General features: G+C 47.4%; 1 protein-coding gene across 1 annotated transcript in view; it reads left to right on the top strand.

Moving 5' to 3' along the window:
- The window catches only part of CDC42SE1 (CDC42 small effector 1), a 54,989-nt gene extending 42,650 nt beyond the window's left edge, over positions 1 to 12,339 (top strand). The window contains exons 4-5 of the mRNA XM_077840816.1: positions 4,634 to 4,733; positions 6,379 to 12,339. Of these exons, the coding sequence (XP_077696942.1) occupies positions 4,634 to 4,705 (72 nt within the window). The 3' untranslated portion in view covers positions 4,706 to 4,733; positions 6,379 to 12,339. The remainder of the gene's footprint in view (positions 1 to 4,633; positions 4,734 to 6,378) is intronic.
- The last annotated feature ends 6,183 nt before the right edge of the window (positions 12,340 to 18,522 follow it).

Here is an 18,522-nt window from a genome sequence, read left to right as displayed (position 1 = left end):
TTCACAACAAAGGTAATGTGATGGGTCAGCTGTAGGTTTTTTTGTGTGTGTGTGTTTTTTTGTTTGTTTTTTTTTCTTTTTTAATCTCCTCTAAATGCACTTGGACAGAGCGGGCCCGAGCAACTCTTTCTGCATGGCTGACTACTCCTTTTGTGGCTCTGGGTCTAGTTGTCCACATTCCTGAGTCCATTCAGAGTGTGGACTGGGATTCTGGACTCCTGGATTTTCTTTGCACCATTGCCACTGACTCTTCTCATTTGTTTTCTCACTTAAACAAAAACACTTCCTGGGAACCACAGCCAAGGAAGAGAGCCACAGGGCTGGGCCAACAAACAGGTATGAAGTGCTTTTCTCTGGAGCCCCCCTAGGTTTTCCCATGATCAACGTACTGAGTGCACAGAAAGCAGAGTGGTTTGAGATGGGAGTGGGGTAAAAGCAGGGCTCAGTGAAGTGAAGACCCTGTAGGCAATCTAGAGGATCCTCCGAGAGAGCGGGCGTGTGTGTGTGCGTAAGCTGGTGTATTCCAAGGGCATAACATTTACTCTTCAGAAGAAGCTTGGGCCTCAAGGCAATCAGACCTAGCAGAGATGGTTCAATGGGACCTTGATCATTCAGAGCAAGGAAAACTGTCCTTCAATCTGCTGAGAACTTTAACAAGGTGCTGCCCAGCACCAACTCCAGCCCATCACCCAGCTTCTACTGATTTATGGGACCCCGTGTAAAACAAAAAAGCCAGTCCTACCTGAGCAAGGATAAGGAATCCAACTACAGAGGTTCCCAGGTGGCTCTTTCCACCAGTGACTGATGTCAGCACCATTCACAGGTTCTTGGATTCTAAAGTCAGAAGAGACCACCGCAATCATCTAGTCTGACCTCCTGACCTGCACCATGCAGGAGACTGCCCTGGATTAATTCCATTTCTCCTTTGCCACTTCACGAATTTTTATGGCCAAACAACTATCCTCTTTTTGCAGCCTCTTCAGGAACTCTCTCTTATTCAACTGTCTCCATTCCCGACCGTGGGGGACCTTCCCTCTTGGTTCAGTTCACTGAAAGACAATGTTAAAGAAGGTATCCTCTGATTTCATACAGCCCCCATCCCAGTTGGTATGCTCTAGATCAGTGGTATCCAAACTTTTTTGATCGCGCACCCCTATCAGTAAAAATTTTTGAGCACGCACCCCCAATATATATATATATACATGTACTAATATACTGTGTAAATTACAAAAACATACACACAATAGAAATTATAAAGATGAAAATTTTTTTAAAAAAATTTAACGGTGCAAAAAACCTTTTTGCTCTCACTAAAAAAAATTAATATTTTTAGTGAGAGCAATGTGATTGAATATGCTTTATTATTTTTGAAAATCTTGGTTTAACACTTTGTGATACAGCGGGTGCTCAGGGTGGGGTGCGGGGTCTGGGAGGGAGTTAGGGTGTGGGAAGGCGCTCAGGGTGGGGAGTGGGAGGAGGCTCAGGGCTGGGGCAGGCAGGAGGTGCAGAGCACTTACCTGGCGCAGCTCCTGTTTGGTGCAGGGGGTGTTCAGGTGGCTCTGTGCAGTGCAGCACCACCCCCATGACCACAATTGTGGGAGCTGCGATTCCCTGGGGCCCTGGCCTGCAGCTCTAAAGCCCCTTTCAGAATGTGGCCTGGAGGACTCGGGAGAAGCAGGGGCAGCTGTGCAGCCAGCAGCTGGAAAGAAGCAGCGCTTTCCCCCTCAGGGCTGCCCAAGTCCAAGTCCTTTAGCATCTTGCAGAAGCAGCCCCAGGGAAGCCAGAGGCCAAAGGTTGGGAAGCGTTGGGTATGGGCTGTGCAAAGGGAGATGTGCTGGCCAGAAGATAACTGGGCCTGATCTTTATTCTCGGGTATGCGGTGGTGGGGAGGGTGGTGGAGTTGTGGGAACTGGGCTTGGAGGGTCTGAGCGTAACTAATGAACCCTAAGACTGGGGATTAACCGGGCATGTTTGTTTTTATGATCAAATGGTTTCACTTGGGGAAAGTGATAGAATAGGTCCACCTGCAAGAAAGTCCACAGTTAAGGCTGTGCTGGGACTGGGAGGAGGCAGCTAACCCACGGATTCGGCTGGAGCCAGTATAATCTTGTTTTGCAGCAAGGCGGAGACGTGCTGCAAACACAAATGTGGTCAAAGTTAACTCAGCAAATTGGCACATGCTCTGCCTAGGCTTATAGGGTGCTGCCTGGCTGCCTTACATTCTCTTAGTTGGAGTTCTGCTGGGATCTGATCCTGCCAGGCGCTCTGCGCTTCCCCTATGGCTCCGAGTGCCCTCACCTCCCATGAGAAGGGAAGGCGCTCGGCAGCTAGCCGAGGGGGCAGCTAGGGTGGGGGCAGCAGTTACATAACTCCTTTTTCCTCTTGCAAGTGTCAGGTCAGCCTGAGGATGAGTTGTATTTTGCCAGGTTGCTCCTGCCCAGTTCATTAAACCTGCTTAACTCCAAGGGTGGGGCCTGGAAGCATAGAGAGAGAAAGTACAAGTCCATGAGTAATTCTCCTTGGGATCCAGCCTGCCCTTGCCAGGCATGCAGACACAGTGTGCGCTGAAAAAGGGTGGTGAATGATGGCAGTGAACTCACTCGGAACGTAGTGCAGCCGGCACTAAAAATCCTAGGGTCTTTTTGCAAGTGACCTTCATACTGGAGTTTCCTTCTAGAGGAACCAAAGTTTGGGCTTTTTCGGTCAATGGCTTTGCACTGATGCTAATCATTTATCTTCACGTGGTGCTTCCCTAGCTGATGATTTCAATGCGCTTTACAAACAGGAATGAACGACTGTCTCCAATCCCCTCAGCTGCGAGGAGGGTCTGTGGTGACCCGTTCCCTCCCGCCTCCCCTTATCGATGGGCTACAGAGAGGAAGTGACTTGCCGCATTCACACATTTGTAGAGTTTGGAGTCAGGACTCCTGAGTTCCATTCTGATCACTAGATGTTGCTCCCTCCCAGACCTGGGAATGGAACCTAGGAGTCCTGATGGCTAGTTCTGTCTGCTGTGGTCATTGGTTCTCCTGAAATGTGCGGAAATGTTAATGCTGAACAAAGTTGGTTAGCCTGCTAACAATCTCTTTTGGGGTCTATGACCATGACCCAGGGTTAATGGTGCTTATATGGCTCCCTTGCAGCTGAAGAAACAAAGCCAGGCAGGTACATCTTGAAGGTATTAAAGGAATATCACAGGCTCTGCAATAAGTTGGATGGCATCTCCTTGTTCAGCACTTATTCTCTAAGATCCACCAGCATAAAACATAAGCAACATCTCAGCTGGCTGAGCTTAATGAGCAGCTGCCTGAATTTTGAGGGGAGAGAAGTGGCAGGAGACACAAAACTAGGATGCAGGAGGAGAAGAGATGAATCCAACACCGCCACATTAAGCTAGGTGGAGGGTAAGGAGAAACTGCCTCACTAGAGCGCCCTCTCTTTCTCCCATCAGACTCCCGAGAGGGGTGCAGGTGGGTTGGGATATTGGGCTTTAAAATCGCATCCTCCTGATATACCATCTCACCTTCCACCCTTAAACCTGATTTAAGTGGACACTATCTGCAGAAATGCTTTCCGGTCCCAGCAGCACCCAGGTGGCGTGCTAAAAAAGAGCCCCAGCCAGCCCTGCCCTGGCAGGTGGGAAAAGTCAGATAGGAACTGGACCAGGCGCTGAGCACAGAAGGGGCAGGAAACAAACAGCCAGTGTCTCTTCTCCCACCATAACTAGGTAGCAAAGATCCTCCGATTGAGCAGACAGCCTCGGTGCTTGTAGTGAGCCATGTGTTAGAGTGGCTGCCAGATCCAGGGTTCTCTTGATGCAGTGTCAGGGTGGGAAATGACACATGCAACCGAGCAGAGAAGCCATCTGGCATGTAGGGCAGGATAGGAACCAGAGAGGGCATATCTGAGATCCCACAGAGGCAGAGAACCCCTCTGCGGAAAGCCAGCTATGGCCTTGCTAAAGACACCCCACCACCTCTGAGCTCCATGAGTAGGGCTCCTCTGTGTCCTTTGCATTCTTGCCCAGACGAGGGAAACTCCCAGTGGGAGAAGGGATGCAGATTTTTTCCCTTTATGCTCCTCTCCACCATGAAGGGCTTGGAAGCAAACTCTCTGGTGCTGCCCATCTTCCACCTTGTCAGGTAAGGCAGCACTATCTATCCCCCATCTTTGTGCCAAGCAAAAATCACTTAGCCAAGATCACACAGCAAATCAGTGGCAGAGCTGAGGCTAGAACCCAGGAATCTGGACTCCCAAGGCCTCTTGCTCTAACCACGGGACCACACTTCTCTCACAGAGTTTGGTATGAAACCCAGGAGTTGTAACTCTAAGCTCCTGCCTCTCAACTGGCCTACATGCCCTGCTGTAGCCTGAAGGAAGGAATTCAGGGGTTCTAACTTGAAGAACTCTGCTCAAACCACTCCCTGGCAGCTTTGTCCGGCGACCAAAAACACATTCTCAGTAGATGCTGGTTGATTTCAGTGCAGCTCTTTCTAATCCATGCGCAGTACAGCTTGGTAGCAGTTCTTAGCTAGGCCGTCACTAACACAACTGTTCTACCCCTTTGCACAAAAATATCCTAGAGGCGCAGTTTTAAATGACCATGTTTTAAGCGTGCGCGCTCTCTCTGCAGACAGGCGCTGTTCAAGAGATGAGATCCAAAGGCGGACGGGAGAGACAATGGAGTAGCTCCAGAGTTTTGTAGCTCTAGCAGTGGAGTGTAGCAACAGAGTGTAAGTACCTTGCTATCTCTGTGAATTTTGGAAGAGGAAATGTCCCCTTCTGCATGATGACTGCACAGAACATACTATCTCAATCAATTAATCTGATTAGGTCCAGATGTAAAATCAGTCAGCCGCTGGACTGATCACTTTTCCGTTTACTGCTAGTAGGCATTACACACTGAGGTCCGATAGGTTTCACATTAGGGCTGGGGTTTGAGGCCTGAATCTCACTGAAATCCCAGACTTGGAACCTATAGGTTGAGACTTTCCAAATGCCCAGTGATCTTGGATGCCTTAATTTTTGGCTGTCCAACTTGAGGCACTCTAAGGGTATGTCTACATCGCACAGTTAGCCCAAGTCTGCAGGACCTGGGCTTGCGGACTCAGTGCTTCCAAGCCCGTAATTGAGCGTCCCCACTGCACTGTAAACCTGGGCTTACAATTCCTGGACCCAGGTCTCACAGCCGTGTTTAATGTGTCCATATTGCACTACGCAGACCTTCTAACTCGAGTCTGCAGCTTGAGCTGACCTGAGTCACATTGGGACTCTGGCTCTAACCCACCCTCCTTGGCAGAGTCCTAGTACCTGGATCCTGAGTGCTGGCTGACCCAAGTCAGACTAATTTGGGAGTGGATTGCGTGGAGGGCAGGTTGGGCTCAAACCCAAGTCAGAGGCCAGGCTGAGTGTGCAGTGTAGATATACCCTAAAGGGGGTGTGGCTGTTCAGAATCTGCGGGACCCTCACCTTCTAAAAGTAAAATGGGCACCTTCGTAGTATCTCAAGTTGGGCTGGGTACTTCTGAAAAGCTTGGCCTTAAAATATAATCCTCCCCCAGCTCCGTCCTAATCATTTCATATGATTACTCCAGCAGTCCGATCTCCAGATGAACAGAGAAAGCACATCCCTACAAACTGCTTAGATCATAATATAAAGCTGGGGGGAAAATAAAAGACCAAACCATATGCCACCTCCTAAGTTCCTTTCTTATAGGGGGTGAAATTCATCCCTCTGCTGAAAATCAGCACAAGGCTCCAGGCACCGCTCCAGTCAGCAATTCCCAAACTTTTGGAAGTTTGAAATCCTGCCCCTTCAGTAACCGAATCAAACACACACTCTTCCCTATCTGTACCCCACCCTCAGCTGGCGTTAAAGGCAGATATAACTTAATGCAGACATCTGTTTCCCTAAGTCTAGTCTCTGGCATGTCCCATGCTCCTTCTCCTCCTTTCTTATATGTTTTGAACAGTGAAATAGTTAATGATATTGCCATCTGGAGTATCTTCCTTGGCGTCCGAGTTAGCACCAGCACAGACAAATCTGAGAGAGCATTTCCAGCTCTCTGCAAACTCAGGCAGACAGATGCTCTGGTCACATTTAGAAAGTTTGCTTCTCAAGCATAAACGCTAGAGATGTCCGCTTTCATTTTTAGAGACGGCCACTGTAACTGATAAGCCTGTCCATGCTCCCTGGCTAGTCCTTTGTGTCTTCACCGACTCTAGGGGCAGCTCAGACTCCGGGCAAGATTGTTTAAGTGGTGCATAAGCCCTTGTGCTGACCTTCTGCACAGGGATGAAATTCACCCACTTCTAGCAATTCACTCTTCTTCTCTGCCACCACATTTTAACTCTTGCTTTAATCTGTTTCACTTTGCAGGTTCCAGGCTACATCAACAGCCCACACTTGAATTGCCTGTCCGCCAGACAGGCGGAAATACAAATATTTAGCGCTTTATTCACTCAATAACTTATGCAAACTGATCCCAAACTTTTTGATTTTTTTTTTACATGTTTTCTCAGCATCTAATAAGTTTCATTGAAAGTGCAATGTGGGTTTTTTCTTTTTTTTTTTTTTTTTTTTAATACTGAAAGCTCTGCTCCTAATGGCTCCCCCCCCCCCCCCCCGTGTGAATCCCAGCAGCTTGTGTTTTGCGGTTGTTGGTTTTGTTTTTTTTCAGAGCCCTCTAACTCTATTCATGACTATAAGCACAAAAATAACAGCCAAACACCAGTCTATTCAACAGTTTTTCAGCGCTGCCGTGAAGAATCAAAAATCAGCCCATGAAACTGTCAAAGCATCGCTTGGTCCCACCTTCAGTGGGAGGGGAAAGGACACTGCTAAAACATGTGCTGGTCTTCAAGCTATACGATTTCCTCTTTGGAATTTGAACCAATTTAGGGGCTGATGATCAGGATCGCTGTCAGAGCAAAACACTCGTTTAACACCAATGTGTTCGGCTTAACTGGTTTTTAATAGAACCAGAAAATATTAATGTCCGTGGCTCTACACAACTTAATTAGCCGAGCTTTAAGATAGGAATATTTGTGAGCGATAGAGGGTCTAGCTGTTCGAGAGCGGAACTTCCGAGTGCTAGTCCTGTCTCTGACTTAGATTCCTCTTGCAGCTTGGTCTTAAGTGCTTTCCCGAGTCAAGGCCTTAGGCCTACGTTTTAAAAGGTCTCCACCAATTTTGGGTGCCCAACTTGGAGGCTGATTTTCACAGGTGCCAAGCTTCTGAAGTTCGGGGACGTGGCCCAGCTGAAAATCAGGCTCTTGATGTCGCAGGTTGAACACCCAAAGTTAGTAGACTATTTTCAAAAGGGTGGCCTCCCTGCCTCAGTTTCCCCAGCTCATAATAACATGCCTACCTCACAGGGATGTTGTGAGGATTAGCATTCTGCAAAGAGCTGTCTGTGCTATATAACAGGACTTTTAGAAGGAATGGATTTACCCAGTGGTCTCGATACTTCTTCAGGTGCACAATGAAATGCACAACACAGCAATCAACGGCGTACTTAGGAGGACATATTAATGGCCAATATCTTCAGAACTGAATAGTGATTTTCAGGGCCTCAGTTTGGAGACACCTTAATGTGGCTTGATTTTCAGAAAGTGAGGCATGCCTCTGAAAAACAGCCCCTTTAAAATCCTAAGTCACTTTTGAACAACTTTGGCCTGCGGCTTTAAGACCTGTCTCATGCAGTGTGTGGAACAGTTTTCTGTGACGAGACCAGTCCTGTAAGAGGTGATGCGTATAAACTACAGTCATGGTTGAAAGGGGATCTTCCTCCATATTTCTGTTAGAGATGCCAGTGTGGTACAAACACACACATACGTGGGTTTTTTGTTTCCGTTTTAAGACGGAAAGCTAATTTAGAAGTCCTCAGCTATATCTCGTCTATTTCCACAGTATTAGAACAGTACTGCCAATAGCCCCGGAGACAAACCCCTAAAGGTGAATTGCCTAGTGATGATTCAGTATCACCCCGCAAACACGTCTGAAGAATTACGGTTACTACCTCTTTCTGATTGAGTTGTCCTCCAGGAGAGAGCATCCGTCTTCACGAAACTCTACCTGCAATATGTTTCCTCTAAAGTGTACCCATGCCAGCAGGAACTGATCCCATCCAAAGTCACTGTGGATACAGTCAGAATTGTTCTCTTAAGGCCCAGTCCAAAGCCTGTTGATGAACAGAATACCTTGGCTTCAAGGAGCTATGGAGCAGGCTTTTAATAATGTGACCATAAAGTTTTCAATAATGAGAAGTGGGGGCCCGAAGGATAAGGCACACACCGCCTGCTGCAACAATTCCAACACATACACAGCCAAGGGGAATAAGGCTGCTTTGACAGCAACTCACTCTAAGTGAAATATGCTCTGGGAATTGAAAAGTCTCTTCAAAGTGTTCGTCTCTGAATCTCTCCCCTACATTCACCTTTGAAACTAGTCCCCTGGTACATTCTCCAGAAGAGCAAGCAGCTGATTTGTCTTTCATCTATGGGGGGCATTGCTCCCCATTACCTCTGGCTTACAGGCAATGGGCCCAATTCATCTCTTTACTGGAGTAACTCCCACTGAGATCAGTGCAATAACCCTTGATTTATGACCATACACGTGAGAGCAGGAGCTGCCCAGGGTGTAAGCGGGCAGAGCATTTGGTCAATAGCTGTACAAAGCAGGACATTGCCCATAAGGGGAAGGACTAAATCTTGGAACAGCAAATGAATCATTGGGGCCTGACTGGATGTGCAGCTAACTGTCACTACAGCTCTGCTTCAGGATTCCTATCAATGAGTGTGGCAGTAAGTTATTGATACAGTGGACGAGAGCTGCTATGGTTTGGTACAGAGTATAAACATCAGCGTGGTTTACCAAGTGGCTTGGATTGAGAGCACGATAACTGAGAAGTAGCCAAGGACTGCAGAGCTTCCTAGCCTCCCCTTTTAAACAGCCTTGTTTTGTGAAGGGCCAGACGGCTTGTGGGACCTGGTAGTGGGATACGGAGCTTCTTAAATTCTAGGCTGCTCCTACAAATTCAGCCCATGTCAGTAGCCATGGAAAGCTATTGTTAGCTATCTAACAGCTGTTTGGTGAGTCTCTGCCCCAGTGACACACACTGCTATTACGATTTCTGGTAGTCTCTAAGGCAAGGCGCAGGTTTGGATGCGCTACGGCAACTGGATTCCCCTCTGGAGCAGAGTGAAAGACACTAGCTGGGTTATGTGTTGTGGGAAGCTTGCCTTGCTGTTGTCCCAGTGGGAGGGAAGATGTTGGTCTCCAAAGGTCCCAATCTGGTGCCTTTTTATCAGCATTAAATTCACCCCAAAATTAGGAAAAATAATCTAAGTTTGTGTTGGGAACTGTAGGTGCTCCCAGTTGTTTCATATTTGTATGTCCCAACATGCTTGTGAGTTAGTAAATTGCAACCACACCTCTTTGTGTATTGTTGCTTAGCTATATACATGCACACTCTGGTCAAAGGTGAGAAGGAAACTGTGTATTGCATTCTCTGTTTTTTTGCTTCATGTGCTACGCTCTTTTTCACCAGTTTCTGAAAAGTTTTAGGCCTGATTTGCATTGAAAGCAGAAGATATTCTGGATGAAGCTTTGAAAGCTGACCTATGGAGATAAATCAGTTCTTCTGCAGAAAGCTAGTCCGTGCTCTTCCACTGATTTTCCTCCTGTACTGTGTTGCTCTCCTTGGTATTTTATAAATGAACTGCAGATGCTGATTCAGTTTTTCCAAAACCTGAAACTAAAACTTTTGTGCTATCCTGAGGGAGGGTGTCTTTAGAACTGCCAAATGCATTTGTTGACATGGAACAGACTGTCGAAATGGAGATGCTGCCATCCTTTCTATGAGCACATACTGAGGCGAGGTGGGGAGGGGTTAAAATGGTTTGCCTTGAACTGGAGTCTGTCTGATGTACGGTTAAGATCCTGACAGTCTCTGCATTTTTTTTTATTTTATTTTATTTTTTTTTAGTCCTGTTTGTACATTGAAAGCTAGAAACTTACATAAAGCTACTGTTTAGCTGAGGCTCTGAAAGCCTGTTGCAAAAGCATCTCGTTTGCCTGCTAGTGTTCCTACAAAGTGAAGGGGCATTATTGGTCAGCATGCCAGGTTCCAGTCAGAGGAACAAGCACTCTTCTTTTAGATTTGTGGAAATGCAGAGTGCCTCCATCCAATTCAGTGTAAAATCCAGAATAATACTGATGACAACACTGGATTTACACTACTTTAAATGAGGGCAGAACCTGGCCTTGAATTGGTGACATTTCACACAACGGAGTAGGAAACACACCATTCTGTTTGTTGCAAAAGGCACATCTATTTTTGCAAGCTTTTAGAAGAAGATTTTAACTGCCAGTTACAACCTAATCTCGATCACTCACACAGCTGCAGATCTGGCATCTGACTCTAGAAGAGTTGCTCCAGGTATACCCCGCTGATAGAAATCAAATCTGGCCCTGTGACTTTTTAAAAAATCACTGTCAGGTTAAATCATATTTTAAATCCTCACAACATGAATTTCTGTATTGTTAGATGATTGTAACTGGAAAAAAAATTAAAAGTCAAGTTCACGTTTCACTATTTATGTAGTTTTGATTACTTTGTATATTTTTCTCTCAGCTTTGACAGTGAAAATAGGTCATTTTCCCCTTTTGGTTTCTAGTCAGTTTCAGTTTTATGTTCACCGCCACTAGCGCAACACTGCAGTGTACTGCAACCCAACTACTGCAGGGGGGTGTAACGTTTGTGTGGTGCTTTTTGGTTTTTAATTGTTTCCATTTTTTAAATTTTATTTTCTATCTACAGGTGGATATTGGTTTTTAAAAGCTTATTTTTAAACAAAACCTGAGTTTTGGATCCCAATTTGACCTGACAAGTCACTATTAAATGAAAATCATCCCCTCCCTACCAACCTCTCTGGTCCGTGGTATCCGTGCAAAACCCTTTCTTACCATGCTCCGCATGTCTGTTTGCGTTGAGAAACAAAGTAAGGACCAATATTCTGCAGTCTTTAAGTGAACCAAACTTCCCATTGACATTAACAAGCACTCCGCTCTTACTGGAGTCAAGGGCCAAGTGTGATATGCTCATTTTAAGGCCCTGATCCTGCCCCATTGAAGTCAGTGGGGGTCTTGCCACTGAGAACAAGCTTTAGCACTAAAAGCCTGAAGCCACAAGAGGCAGGAGGGGCCTCACTCTCTGTTGTCCTGCATATTGTACACTCATTTACATGAATGCAAATATTGCCAGAATAGCAGTGACTTTACATGCTTTAAATAACTGCACATGGTGCAGGATGATGGAGAATGACAAGGACATTTCTTCACACATGAGTAGGAGACAGCAAGGCACCTGTACTTGTGCATTTATTTATCCTCAAGCATTTCCCAATGAGCAGAAGCAATTGGTCAAATCAAATGGAAAAGAGAGATCTGGAACAGTCTTAGGCAGAGACCAGAATCCCTGTGGATAAAATAATCCTGAAAAACAACTCTCTCATTCAATGCTGCAGAAGCCTGATGGCTTTCTCTGCTCTGCTAAATCCTCTCTTTGCTGAAAGAGTTCTGGAGAACTCTTTTACTTCCTGGCTGTTTTGGAGAACTGGGTCCTGGACCTCCATCACTTGAGCGCCTCAAATTCCCATGGAAGTTTGCGGTGTGCAAGAAATGGAGGATCTGTGGATATTTTTTTTTTAATTTTTTTTTTAAGCCACAAGCAAAAAAATGGCAGAATGGGTAAGAAGGAGGGATGCTTTGCTGAATGAACTTACTCAGCTATCATACATTTGGAAAAGATCAACTGTTGGCAAAGAGGAGAAAAAAAAAAAAGCACAGGCTTTATCACAAGAATCTGGCTCAGTTTTCCAATAACTTGATTTTTAAATAAGTAAGTTGATGATGTAAAATTCTAGCTCCTGCACAAACTATGGATTTCACAGCTGGCCTGTTGAAAACAATCACTCTGATAGAATAGCTGGGCTATTCTGATGTTACCTAAAAAAAAAAATGTTTTTTTTAAAGCAAGAATGCATTGCATATGAAAAGGTATCACGGCTAAAGAAACTGAGCACTGGGAAGCCATAGCGATAGCTATTCGGTGGATCCCTCTTACAATAAATCCAAATACACTGAAATGTATTTATCATAATCTCTGCTGTACTGAGACACTGTTGTAGAAAATTTATAATTATATTCTTCTGTGCAAAAGGATTTTGTGGAACAGTTGTACAGAAATAGCCTTCTTTCTCTTTTACACACCTTAACTTTTCCTACACAGTGTGTGTTTGTTTGAAAATAAAATAAAAGTTAAAGATTTTTGTCTGACTGCTTGTATGAAAAGAGACTATCATGTTTTGTGAAGTGGAAGGTTGGACTGTCCCTCTGTGTCCTTCCCCCCCCCCCCCGCCCCTTTATAAATAAACTTTAACTTCTGTTCCATAATTTTCAGTTCCTACTATTAAATATTTATACAGAACATAAGATGCTCGGGTGGATGAAAAAGGTGACATTCTCATTCATGAAAGAGTCATCATCTCAGCTTCCCCTACCTGCTCCCCACTGCAGATTGACCTACAAACTAATTTGGTCTGGTAAATCTAAATTAAATCAAGGACTGGCATAGGCTTTGTACAAGGAATAAAAGCTGTAAAAGGGAGTTATGCTAGGCAGGGTAGCCTTCTAGACCAGAGCAAATACAGTAGAACCTCAGAGTTACAAACTCCTTGGGAATGGAGGTAAGAAAAATGCTGCTTTCCCTTTATTTATTTTTAGTAGTTTACATTTAACACAGTACTGTACTGTATTTGTTTCTTTTTTTGTCTCTGCTGCTACCTGACTGCATACTTCCAATTCCAAACGAGGTGTGTGATTGACTGGTCAGTTTGTAACTCTGAGATTCTACTGTAGAACGATCCTGAAGACCTCCCCCTGCTCATTTCCTGTTATTGGTTTAGTAGTGGAACCCATTAACCCTGCTAACAATATAAAACCAGAATTTCTATCCACAAGAAGGCTCGATGCCTGTTGCTGAGCGACAACCCAACAGTTCCTAAGTGAGTTGTTCCAATGGTGAAATACCCACCGTGATAGAAATTTGCAATTTATTTCTAGTCTGATACAGAATGGGATTTCTTTAGGTGATAAATGGAGCAGCATGTTGCTAATTCCCTTGACTTTCTACCTAAGGCAGTTGCATCAGCTATGGAGGTGGGTAGGGAATCAGATTAATAAATATAAGTGCCACAAAATAACATCTAGACCTTCAAACCATTTTGTTCTCTTCCTGGCAGTAAACATTTCCTGCTTTATCATACTAGCATCCATTTCCTCTGTTGGATTTTTGAAAGATCTGATCTATCAAGCAACACACATTTGCATGCAATGTTTTTTAAACAAATATGCCCTAAAGTCTAGTACCATTGGCTGTGAATTACAGGAGCTGATTAAATGCGTGCAGTTAATGGACTCCCTAAACTCTTTACACCAGCTAAAATTTTAGTAAAATCAAGGTGAGGTCAGAATTAGGCCCTTGATCTATTAAGAGGGGTTATCACAAACATTTTAATCCTGTGCTAATTTCAACTGTGCTTTCTCTTTACTTTGGTGGAAAATAGGTCTGGACTATTAACACTTTACTAACAATGATACCAGCATGCTTGCAACTTAAAGTGACAATGTTCAAGTTGGGGAGCTCCAAAATTTGGCCTGTTGCCCTGTACTTAAAGTAGACACCAAGAACTCATGCGCAGCCCTACAATAATGCTTCCATTGGTGGTTCTGCATTGTGTTGGTGCAGGGGTGGCCAACCTGAGCTTGAGAAGGAGCCAGAATTTACCAATGTACATTACCAAAGAGCCACAGTAATACGTCAGCAGCCCTGCCGATCAGCGCCTCCCCCTCCATCCCTACATCTCCAGATCAGCTGTTTTGTGGCTGCAGGAGGCTGGGGGAGGGGAAAGAGTGAGGGCATGGCAGGCTCAGGGGAGAGGGTGGGAAGGGGTGGAGTGGAGGCAGGGTTTGTGGCAGAGCCAGGGCTTGAGCAGTGAGCACCCCCCAGCACATTGGAAAGTTGGAGCCTGTAGCTCCAGCCCCAGCGTAGGTGCCTAGACAAGGAGCCGCATATTAACTTCAGAAGAGCCACCCCTGTGTTGGTGCGAGTGGCAGTAACTCCACTGTGTTTAAGTAACAACCCTTTTCTTTTTAAAGCTATAAAAGCCGAGATCAGTCTATTACTAGCTGTTATGTTCGCTACAGGCAAAATCGATTTCGTTCAGGCAGGGGAACAGACTAGATGGTCTACAAGGGCTTTTTCAGATCTACCTACTGAAAACTTTTGACCTTTAGCAACTGGCTATTTCAAAGTGAGGGGGAAGACCAGCTTATCCCGTGTTTTAGCTTAGCTACGTATCTGAGCACCTCACACTGTTTAATGTATTTATCCTCACACCACCCTGTGAGGTAGGGTGGCCCTGTTGTCCCCAATGTACAAATGGGAAACTGAGGTACAGAGAGGCTGAGGGCCATGTCTAGCAAAGGAGGGACTTGAAGCTAGGTCTTCTAAATCCTAGTCTAGCACCCTACGCACTATCCCATCTGTGTTCTCTGTTGGGAGGCGAGGAAAGCAATTGGGGTACAGTGGAACTGCCAGCCACTCTCTGTCCAGGTCAGCGTGACTTCTCTGGTTAAAGCATGCCTCAGAACAGGGGCTGAAATGACACTCACCTTTAGAAACAATGGACTTTCCCAATAAAGCACCGGAGTAGATACTGATTTGTAAAGAGCATTTACTACAAATTTCACTGGAGGCACTAGCGCGACTGAGTGCTACTGCCAGCTGCTGACAACAGAGACTGCAGCTGCTTAACCCTGAACACGGAGTTCATCTTCAGCTGTGTTCCTAGAGAAGAAAGAAAATCAATCAAACAGCATTAGCTTAGCTTGCTAATCGACCAAACTATGTATGTTTTACTGCCATACAATAGTAACATATGAACAGCCATGCTGGATCAGACCAATGGGCCATCTAGCCCACTATCCTGTCTTCCAACAGTGGCTGGTGCCAAATGCTTCAGAGGAAATGAACAGACCAGGGCAAGTTCGACTGATCCACCCCTGTCGCTGGGTCCCAGGTTCTGGCAGTTGGAGATTTAGGGACACCTGGAGCATGGGGTTGCGTCCGCCTGACCATCTTGACTAATAGCTAAGTCTATGGAGGAGAGATCCATCAATAGCTAATTCTTTTTTGAACCCAGTTTTACTTTTGGCCTTCACAACACCGCCTGGCACCAGTATTTAATTCACATATAAATATCATCTCTACCCATCACAGATGCATGTTCATATAAAAAAATCAGAAAGGCTTGAGTCTCATTTGACTAAGGTCCATTTGTATCCCTCTAGCAGTGCAAATGGGCTTTAAAGGGGTTGTAAATGCCAAGGCTGCAGTGTAAATGTAAATCAAGCGCTAATTTGGTGCCTCTTTCATTTTACGCAATAACAATATTAGATTCTAACCTCCTTAAACAGCTTAAAGTTTGCATGCCTACAACAGTCTAGGAGGTGGAACACAGAAATACATGATCACTAGGGTCAGCAAATTTTGGTGAGTTTTAATTTTAAAAAGGCTTTGTCCAGAGATTATGTAATGGCCGTGTTCAGAAATTTAAAAATAAATAGGCCCTGATCCTGCAAACATTCATGCTGGGTGTCCCGTTAAACAAATGCAGAGTGTTTCTACGGTGAGGCCTGCAGCATCTCAGAAATGCAGAAACTTGCAGAAACTTATGCCCATTATAAGTAGCTTCAACAACTGGAATGAATCAGGAGTAATAAGGCTGGATTGCTTTTACTCTGCCCTCATTCCTGCAGACACCCACCAAAGTGAAAACTGATTAACCGCCTACAATCAGGCCCATTACTATTAACAGCTCAAAGAAAATTGATTCCACCAATTGCCTGTCCTGTACAGAATGTACTGACAGTCATTATAGCAAAGCAGGCTAATGCCTGGTGATTTTGCTGGTTAATGGTTGAAGTGGTTGAATCCACCATTTGACCGGGTATAAATTCTTGTTTCAAACTGTCTTTTTCCCTCGATTTTAAATGCATCACTGTAATTATGTGTCATTTGTTCAGCACACTGATGTACTCATGGCTATGCAGTACACAGGCACCCCTTACCTCGAAGCGCTTTGGTAACACACTGGCAAGAGTAGTGCGTCATACCTCCCTCTAGTGTAGGATCCCCTAAAGCATTGGTTCCCAAACTTGTTCCACCGCTTGTGCGGGGAAAGCCCCTGGTGGGCTGGGCCGCTTTGTTTACCTGCTGCGTCCGCAGGTTCGGCTGATCGCGGCTCCCAGTGGCCACGGTTCGCTGCTCTAGGCCAATGGGAGCTGCTGGAGCGGCCCTGATCGGCTGAATCTGCGGACGGGGCAGGTAAACAAACCGGCCCGGCCCGCCAGGGGCTTTCCCTGCACAAGCGGTGGAACAAGTTTGGGAACCACTGCCCTAGAGCATAGCAGCCTACTATTGCTACTAGCTAATGTATTAGCTCAGAGAGATCAATGCAGAGATGCTGACCCCTGCTAATGACCCCTGGGTGGAGGCAGGGTCATTTACATTTAGAATCGGAAAGATTCACAGACGACAGGATGCACTGGGAAACCAGAGGCGGAAATATTTTAGTAGGTTGATTAAAAGATGCTTCCTTTAGCGCCCATAAAATGCCTTGTAAGATATGCATCCTGACGCCCAGAATCCCAGCCCATGCATCCCTGGGCTCTGTGCTCACAAACTCCCAGCACATGAATCCTGGATATCCTGCCTGTGCTTCCCTGCACTCCCAGACCATGCAGCCTGGATACCTTGTCCACGACCCTCCATTCCACACCTTTCCTATGGGCAGGTGGCAGCACCAGCCCATCCTCACCTCCTTGAGCTGGGAGAAGGCCTCTCGGATGCTCTTCCACAGCCCCTTGAGCTCCATGCGGACTCGTATCCAGAAGTGCCGAGCCTGGCGGTACCGGGCCCGCCGGACATCCCTGACAGCGCACAGGTAGAGGTTGGGGGCATCGCAGGTCACCTTCGCATGGTCGCACTCACGGTGCTTGTGGCTGCACTTGCAGTGGCTGTAGCTGCAAGCTACGCGCTGGAAGCGGAGGGCGTTGTAGTCGTCTGGATCTAGCTGCAGGCTGGGCACCGTGTAGGCGATGTCTCGCACCCGGGACATGCTACCCATCTCACAGTTGCAATACCACTTGCTCCACGCCAGCCACTTGTAGCGGGTGTCTCCCACGCCGATCACTCCCCCAGAGCCCGTGGTGTTGCTCAGGATATCGTTGCCCGTGGTGACCTCATACCCGCTGTTGCTGCCGGTGATGACCTCATACTCTTCACCGTTGGCCGTGGTGAACTCATAGCCTACACCGTTGCCCGGGGTGACCACTTTCTTGCTTGAGGCCTCCAGGGTCTGCCCACCAACCTCGGGCGTGGTGGCCCTAGCCAAGGCATCGGAGAGTGTCGCCATGGCGGTCGGGGCTGTCATGCCACTGATCATCGTGGAGGATGAGTGGGCAGTGGCTTCTTGGGGCTGGTTGCGCCCCCCTGGACCTACAGCCAAGGCCACCTGCAGGGCCAGGAGCAGGGCCAGGGCACCAGGGAGCAGCCCCATCCTCATGGGGGGGGGGGGGCGAACCCCCCCCTTTCCGCAGGCTCCTCTGGGAGGGGACAAGGGTACCTCACAGGGGATGGGGAGACCCCAGGCTAGGAGGGTTGGGGGGGGGTGGAGAGAGACTCTCTCAAAGGCTCAGGCAGTTGGGGCTCCCAAGCCTCTGGGGGGAGGCTTATGGGGGGGGCAGAATATCACTCAGAAGGGCTCAGACAAGTGGGGGGGTATGCAAGGGATCCCCCAGATTCCTGGGGGGCTGGGCTCTCTCGGGGGCTGGGGGCACAGGTGAGACCCCACGGGGCAGAGTTGCTCTCTCGGGGAGGGTCTCAGGTTGCTGGGGGGATGCAGGGGAGAGGCCAGGCCCCTGTGGGGGGCAGTCGCTCTCTTGGGGGGGGGGCTCAGATTACTGGGGGGCTCAGGGGAGACCCCAGACCCTGTGGAGGGCAGAGTCTCGGGGGGGGGGGCTCAGGGGAGACCCCAGACCCTGTGGAGGGCAGAGTCCCGGGGGGGGGGGCTCAGGGGAGACCCCAGACCCTGTGGAGGGGGGGAGAAGAGTCTCTCTCGGGGGGGGGGGGCGGACTCCCACAAGCTGTTGCTGGGGGGAGGGGGGGGGCCGCTGCCTTCCCCAGGCTCCCGAGCGTCGTTCGAATGGGGGGGGGGGGCGGCGGGTCGTTGGCTGGGCGGGGCGCGAGCCTGCCCCTGGGGGAGGCACGCGCCTACTTTGCATCGGCAGAGCCTTGGTGCAGCCGGCAGAGCCCACCCAGCTGCGGGATAAGGGGGTGTGGGGGGGTCGCATTGCAAGCCCTGGTGCAGCCGGCAGAGCCCCACCCAGCTGCGGGAT

The sequence above is a fragment of the Eretmochelys imbricata genome, chromosome 24 (genome assembly GCF_965152235.1).
Source record: "Eretmochelys imbricata isolate rEreImb1 chromosome 24, rEreImb1.hap1, whole genome shotgun sequence".
In the NCBI taxonomy this organism is placed as follows: domain Eukaryota; kingdom Metazoa; phylum Chordata; order Testudines; family Cheloniidae; genus Eretmochelys; species Eretmochelys imbricata.
Note: the sequence above shows the minus strand (reverse complement) of the source record. Positions and strands in the feature narration are given on the sequence as shown.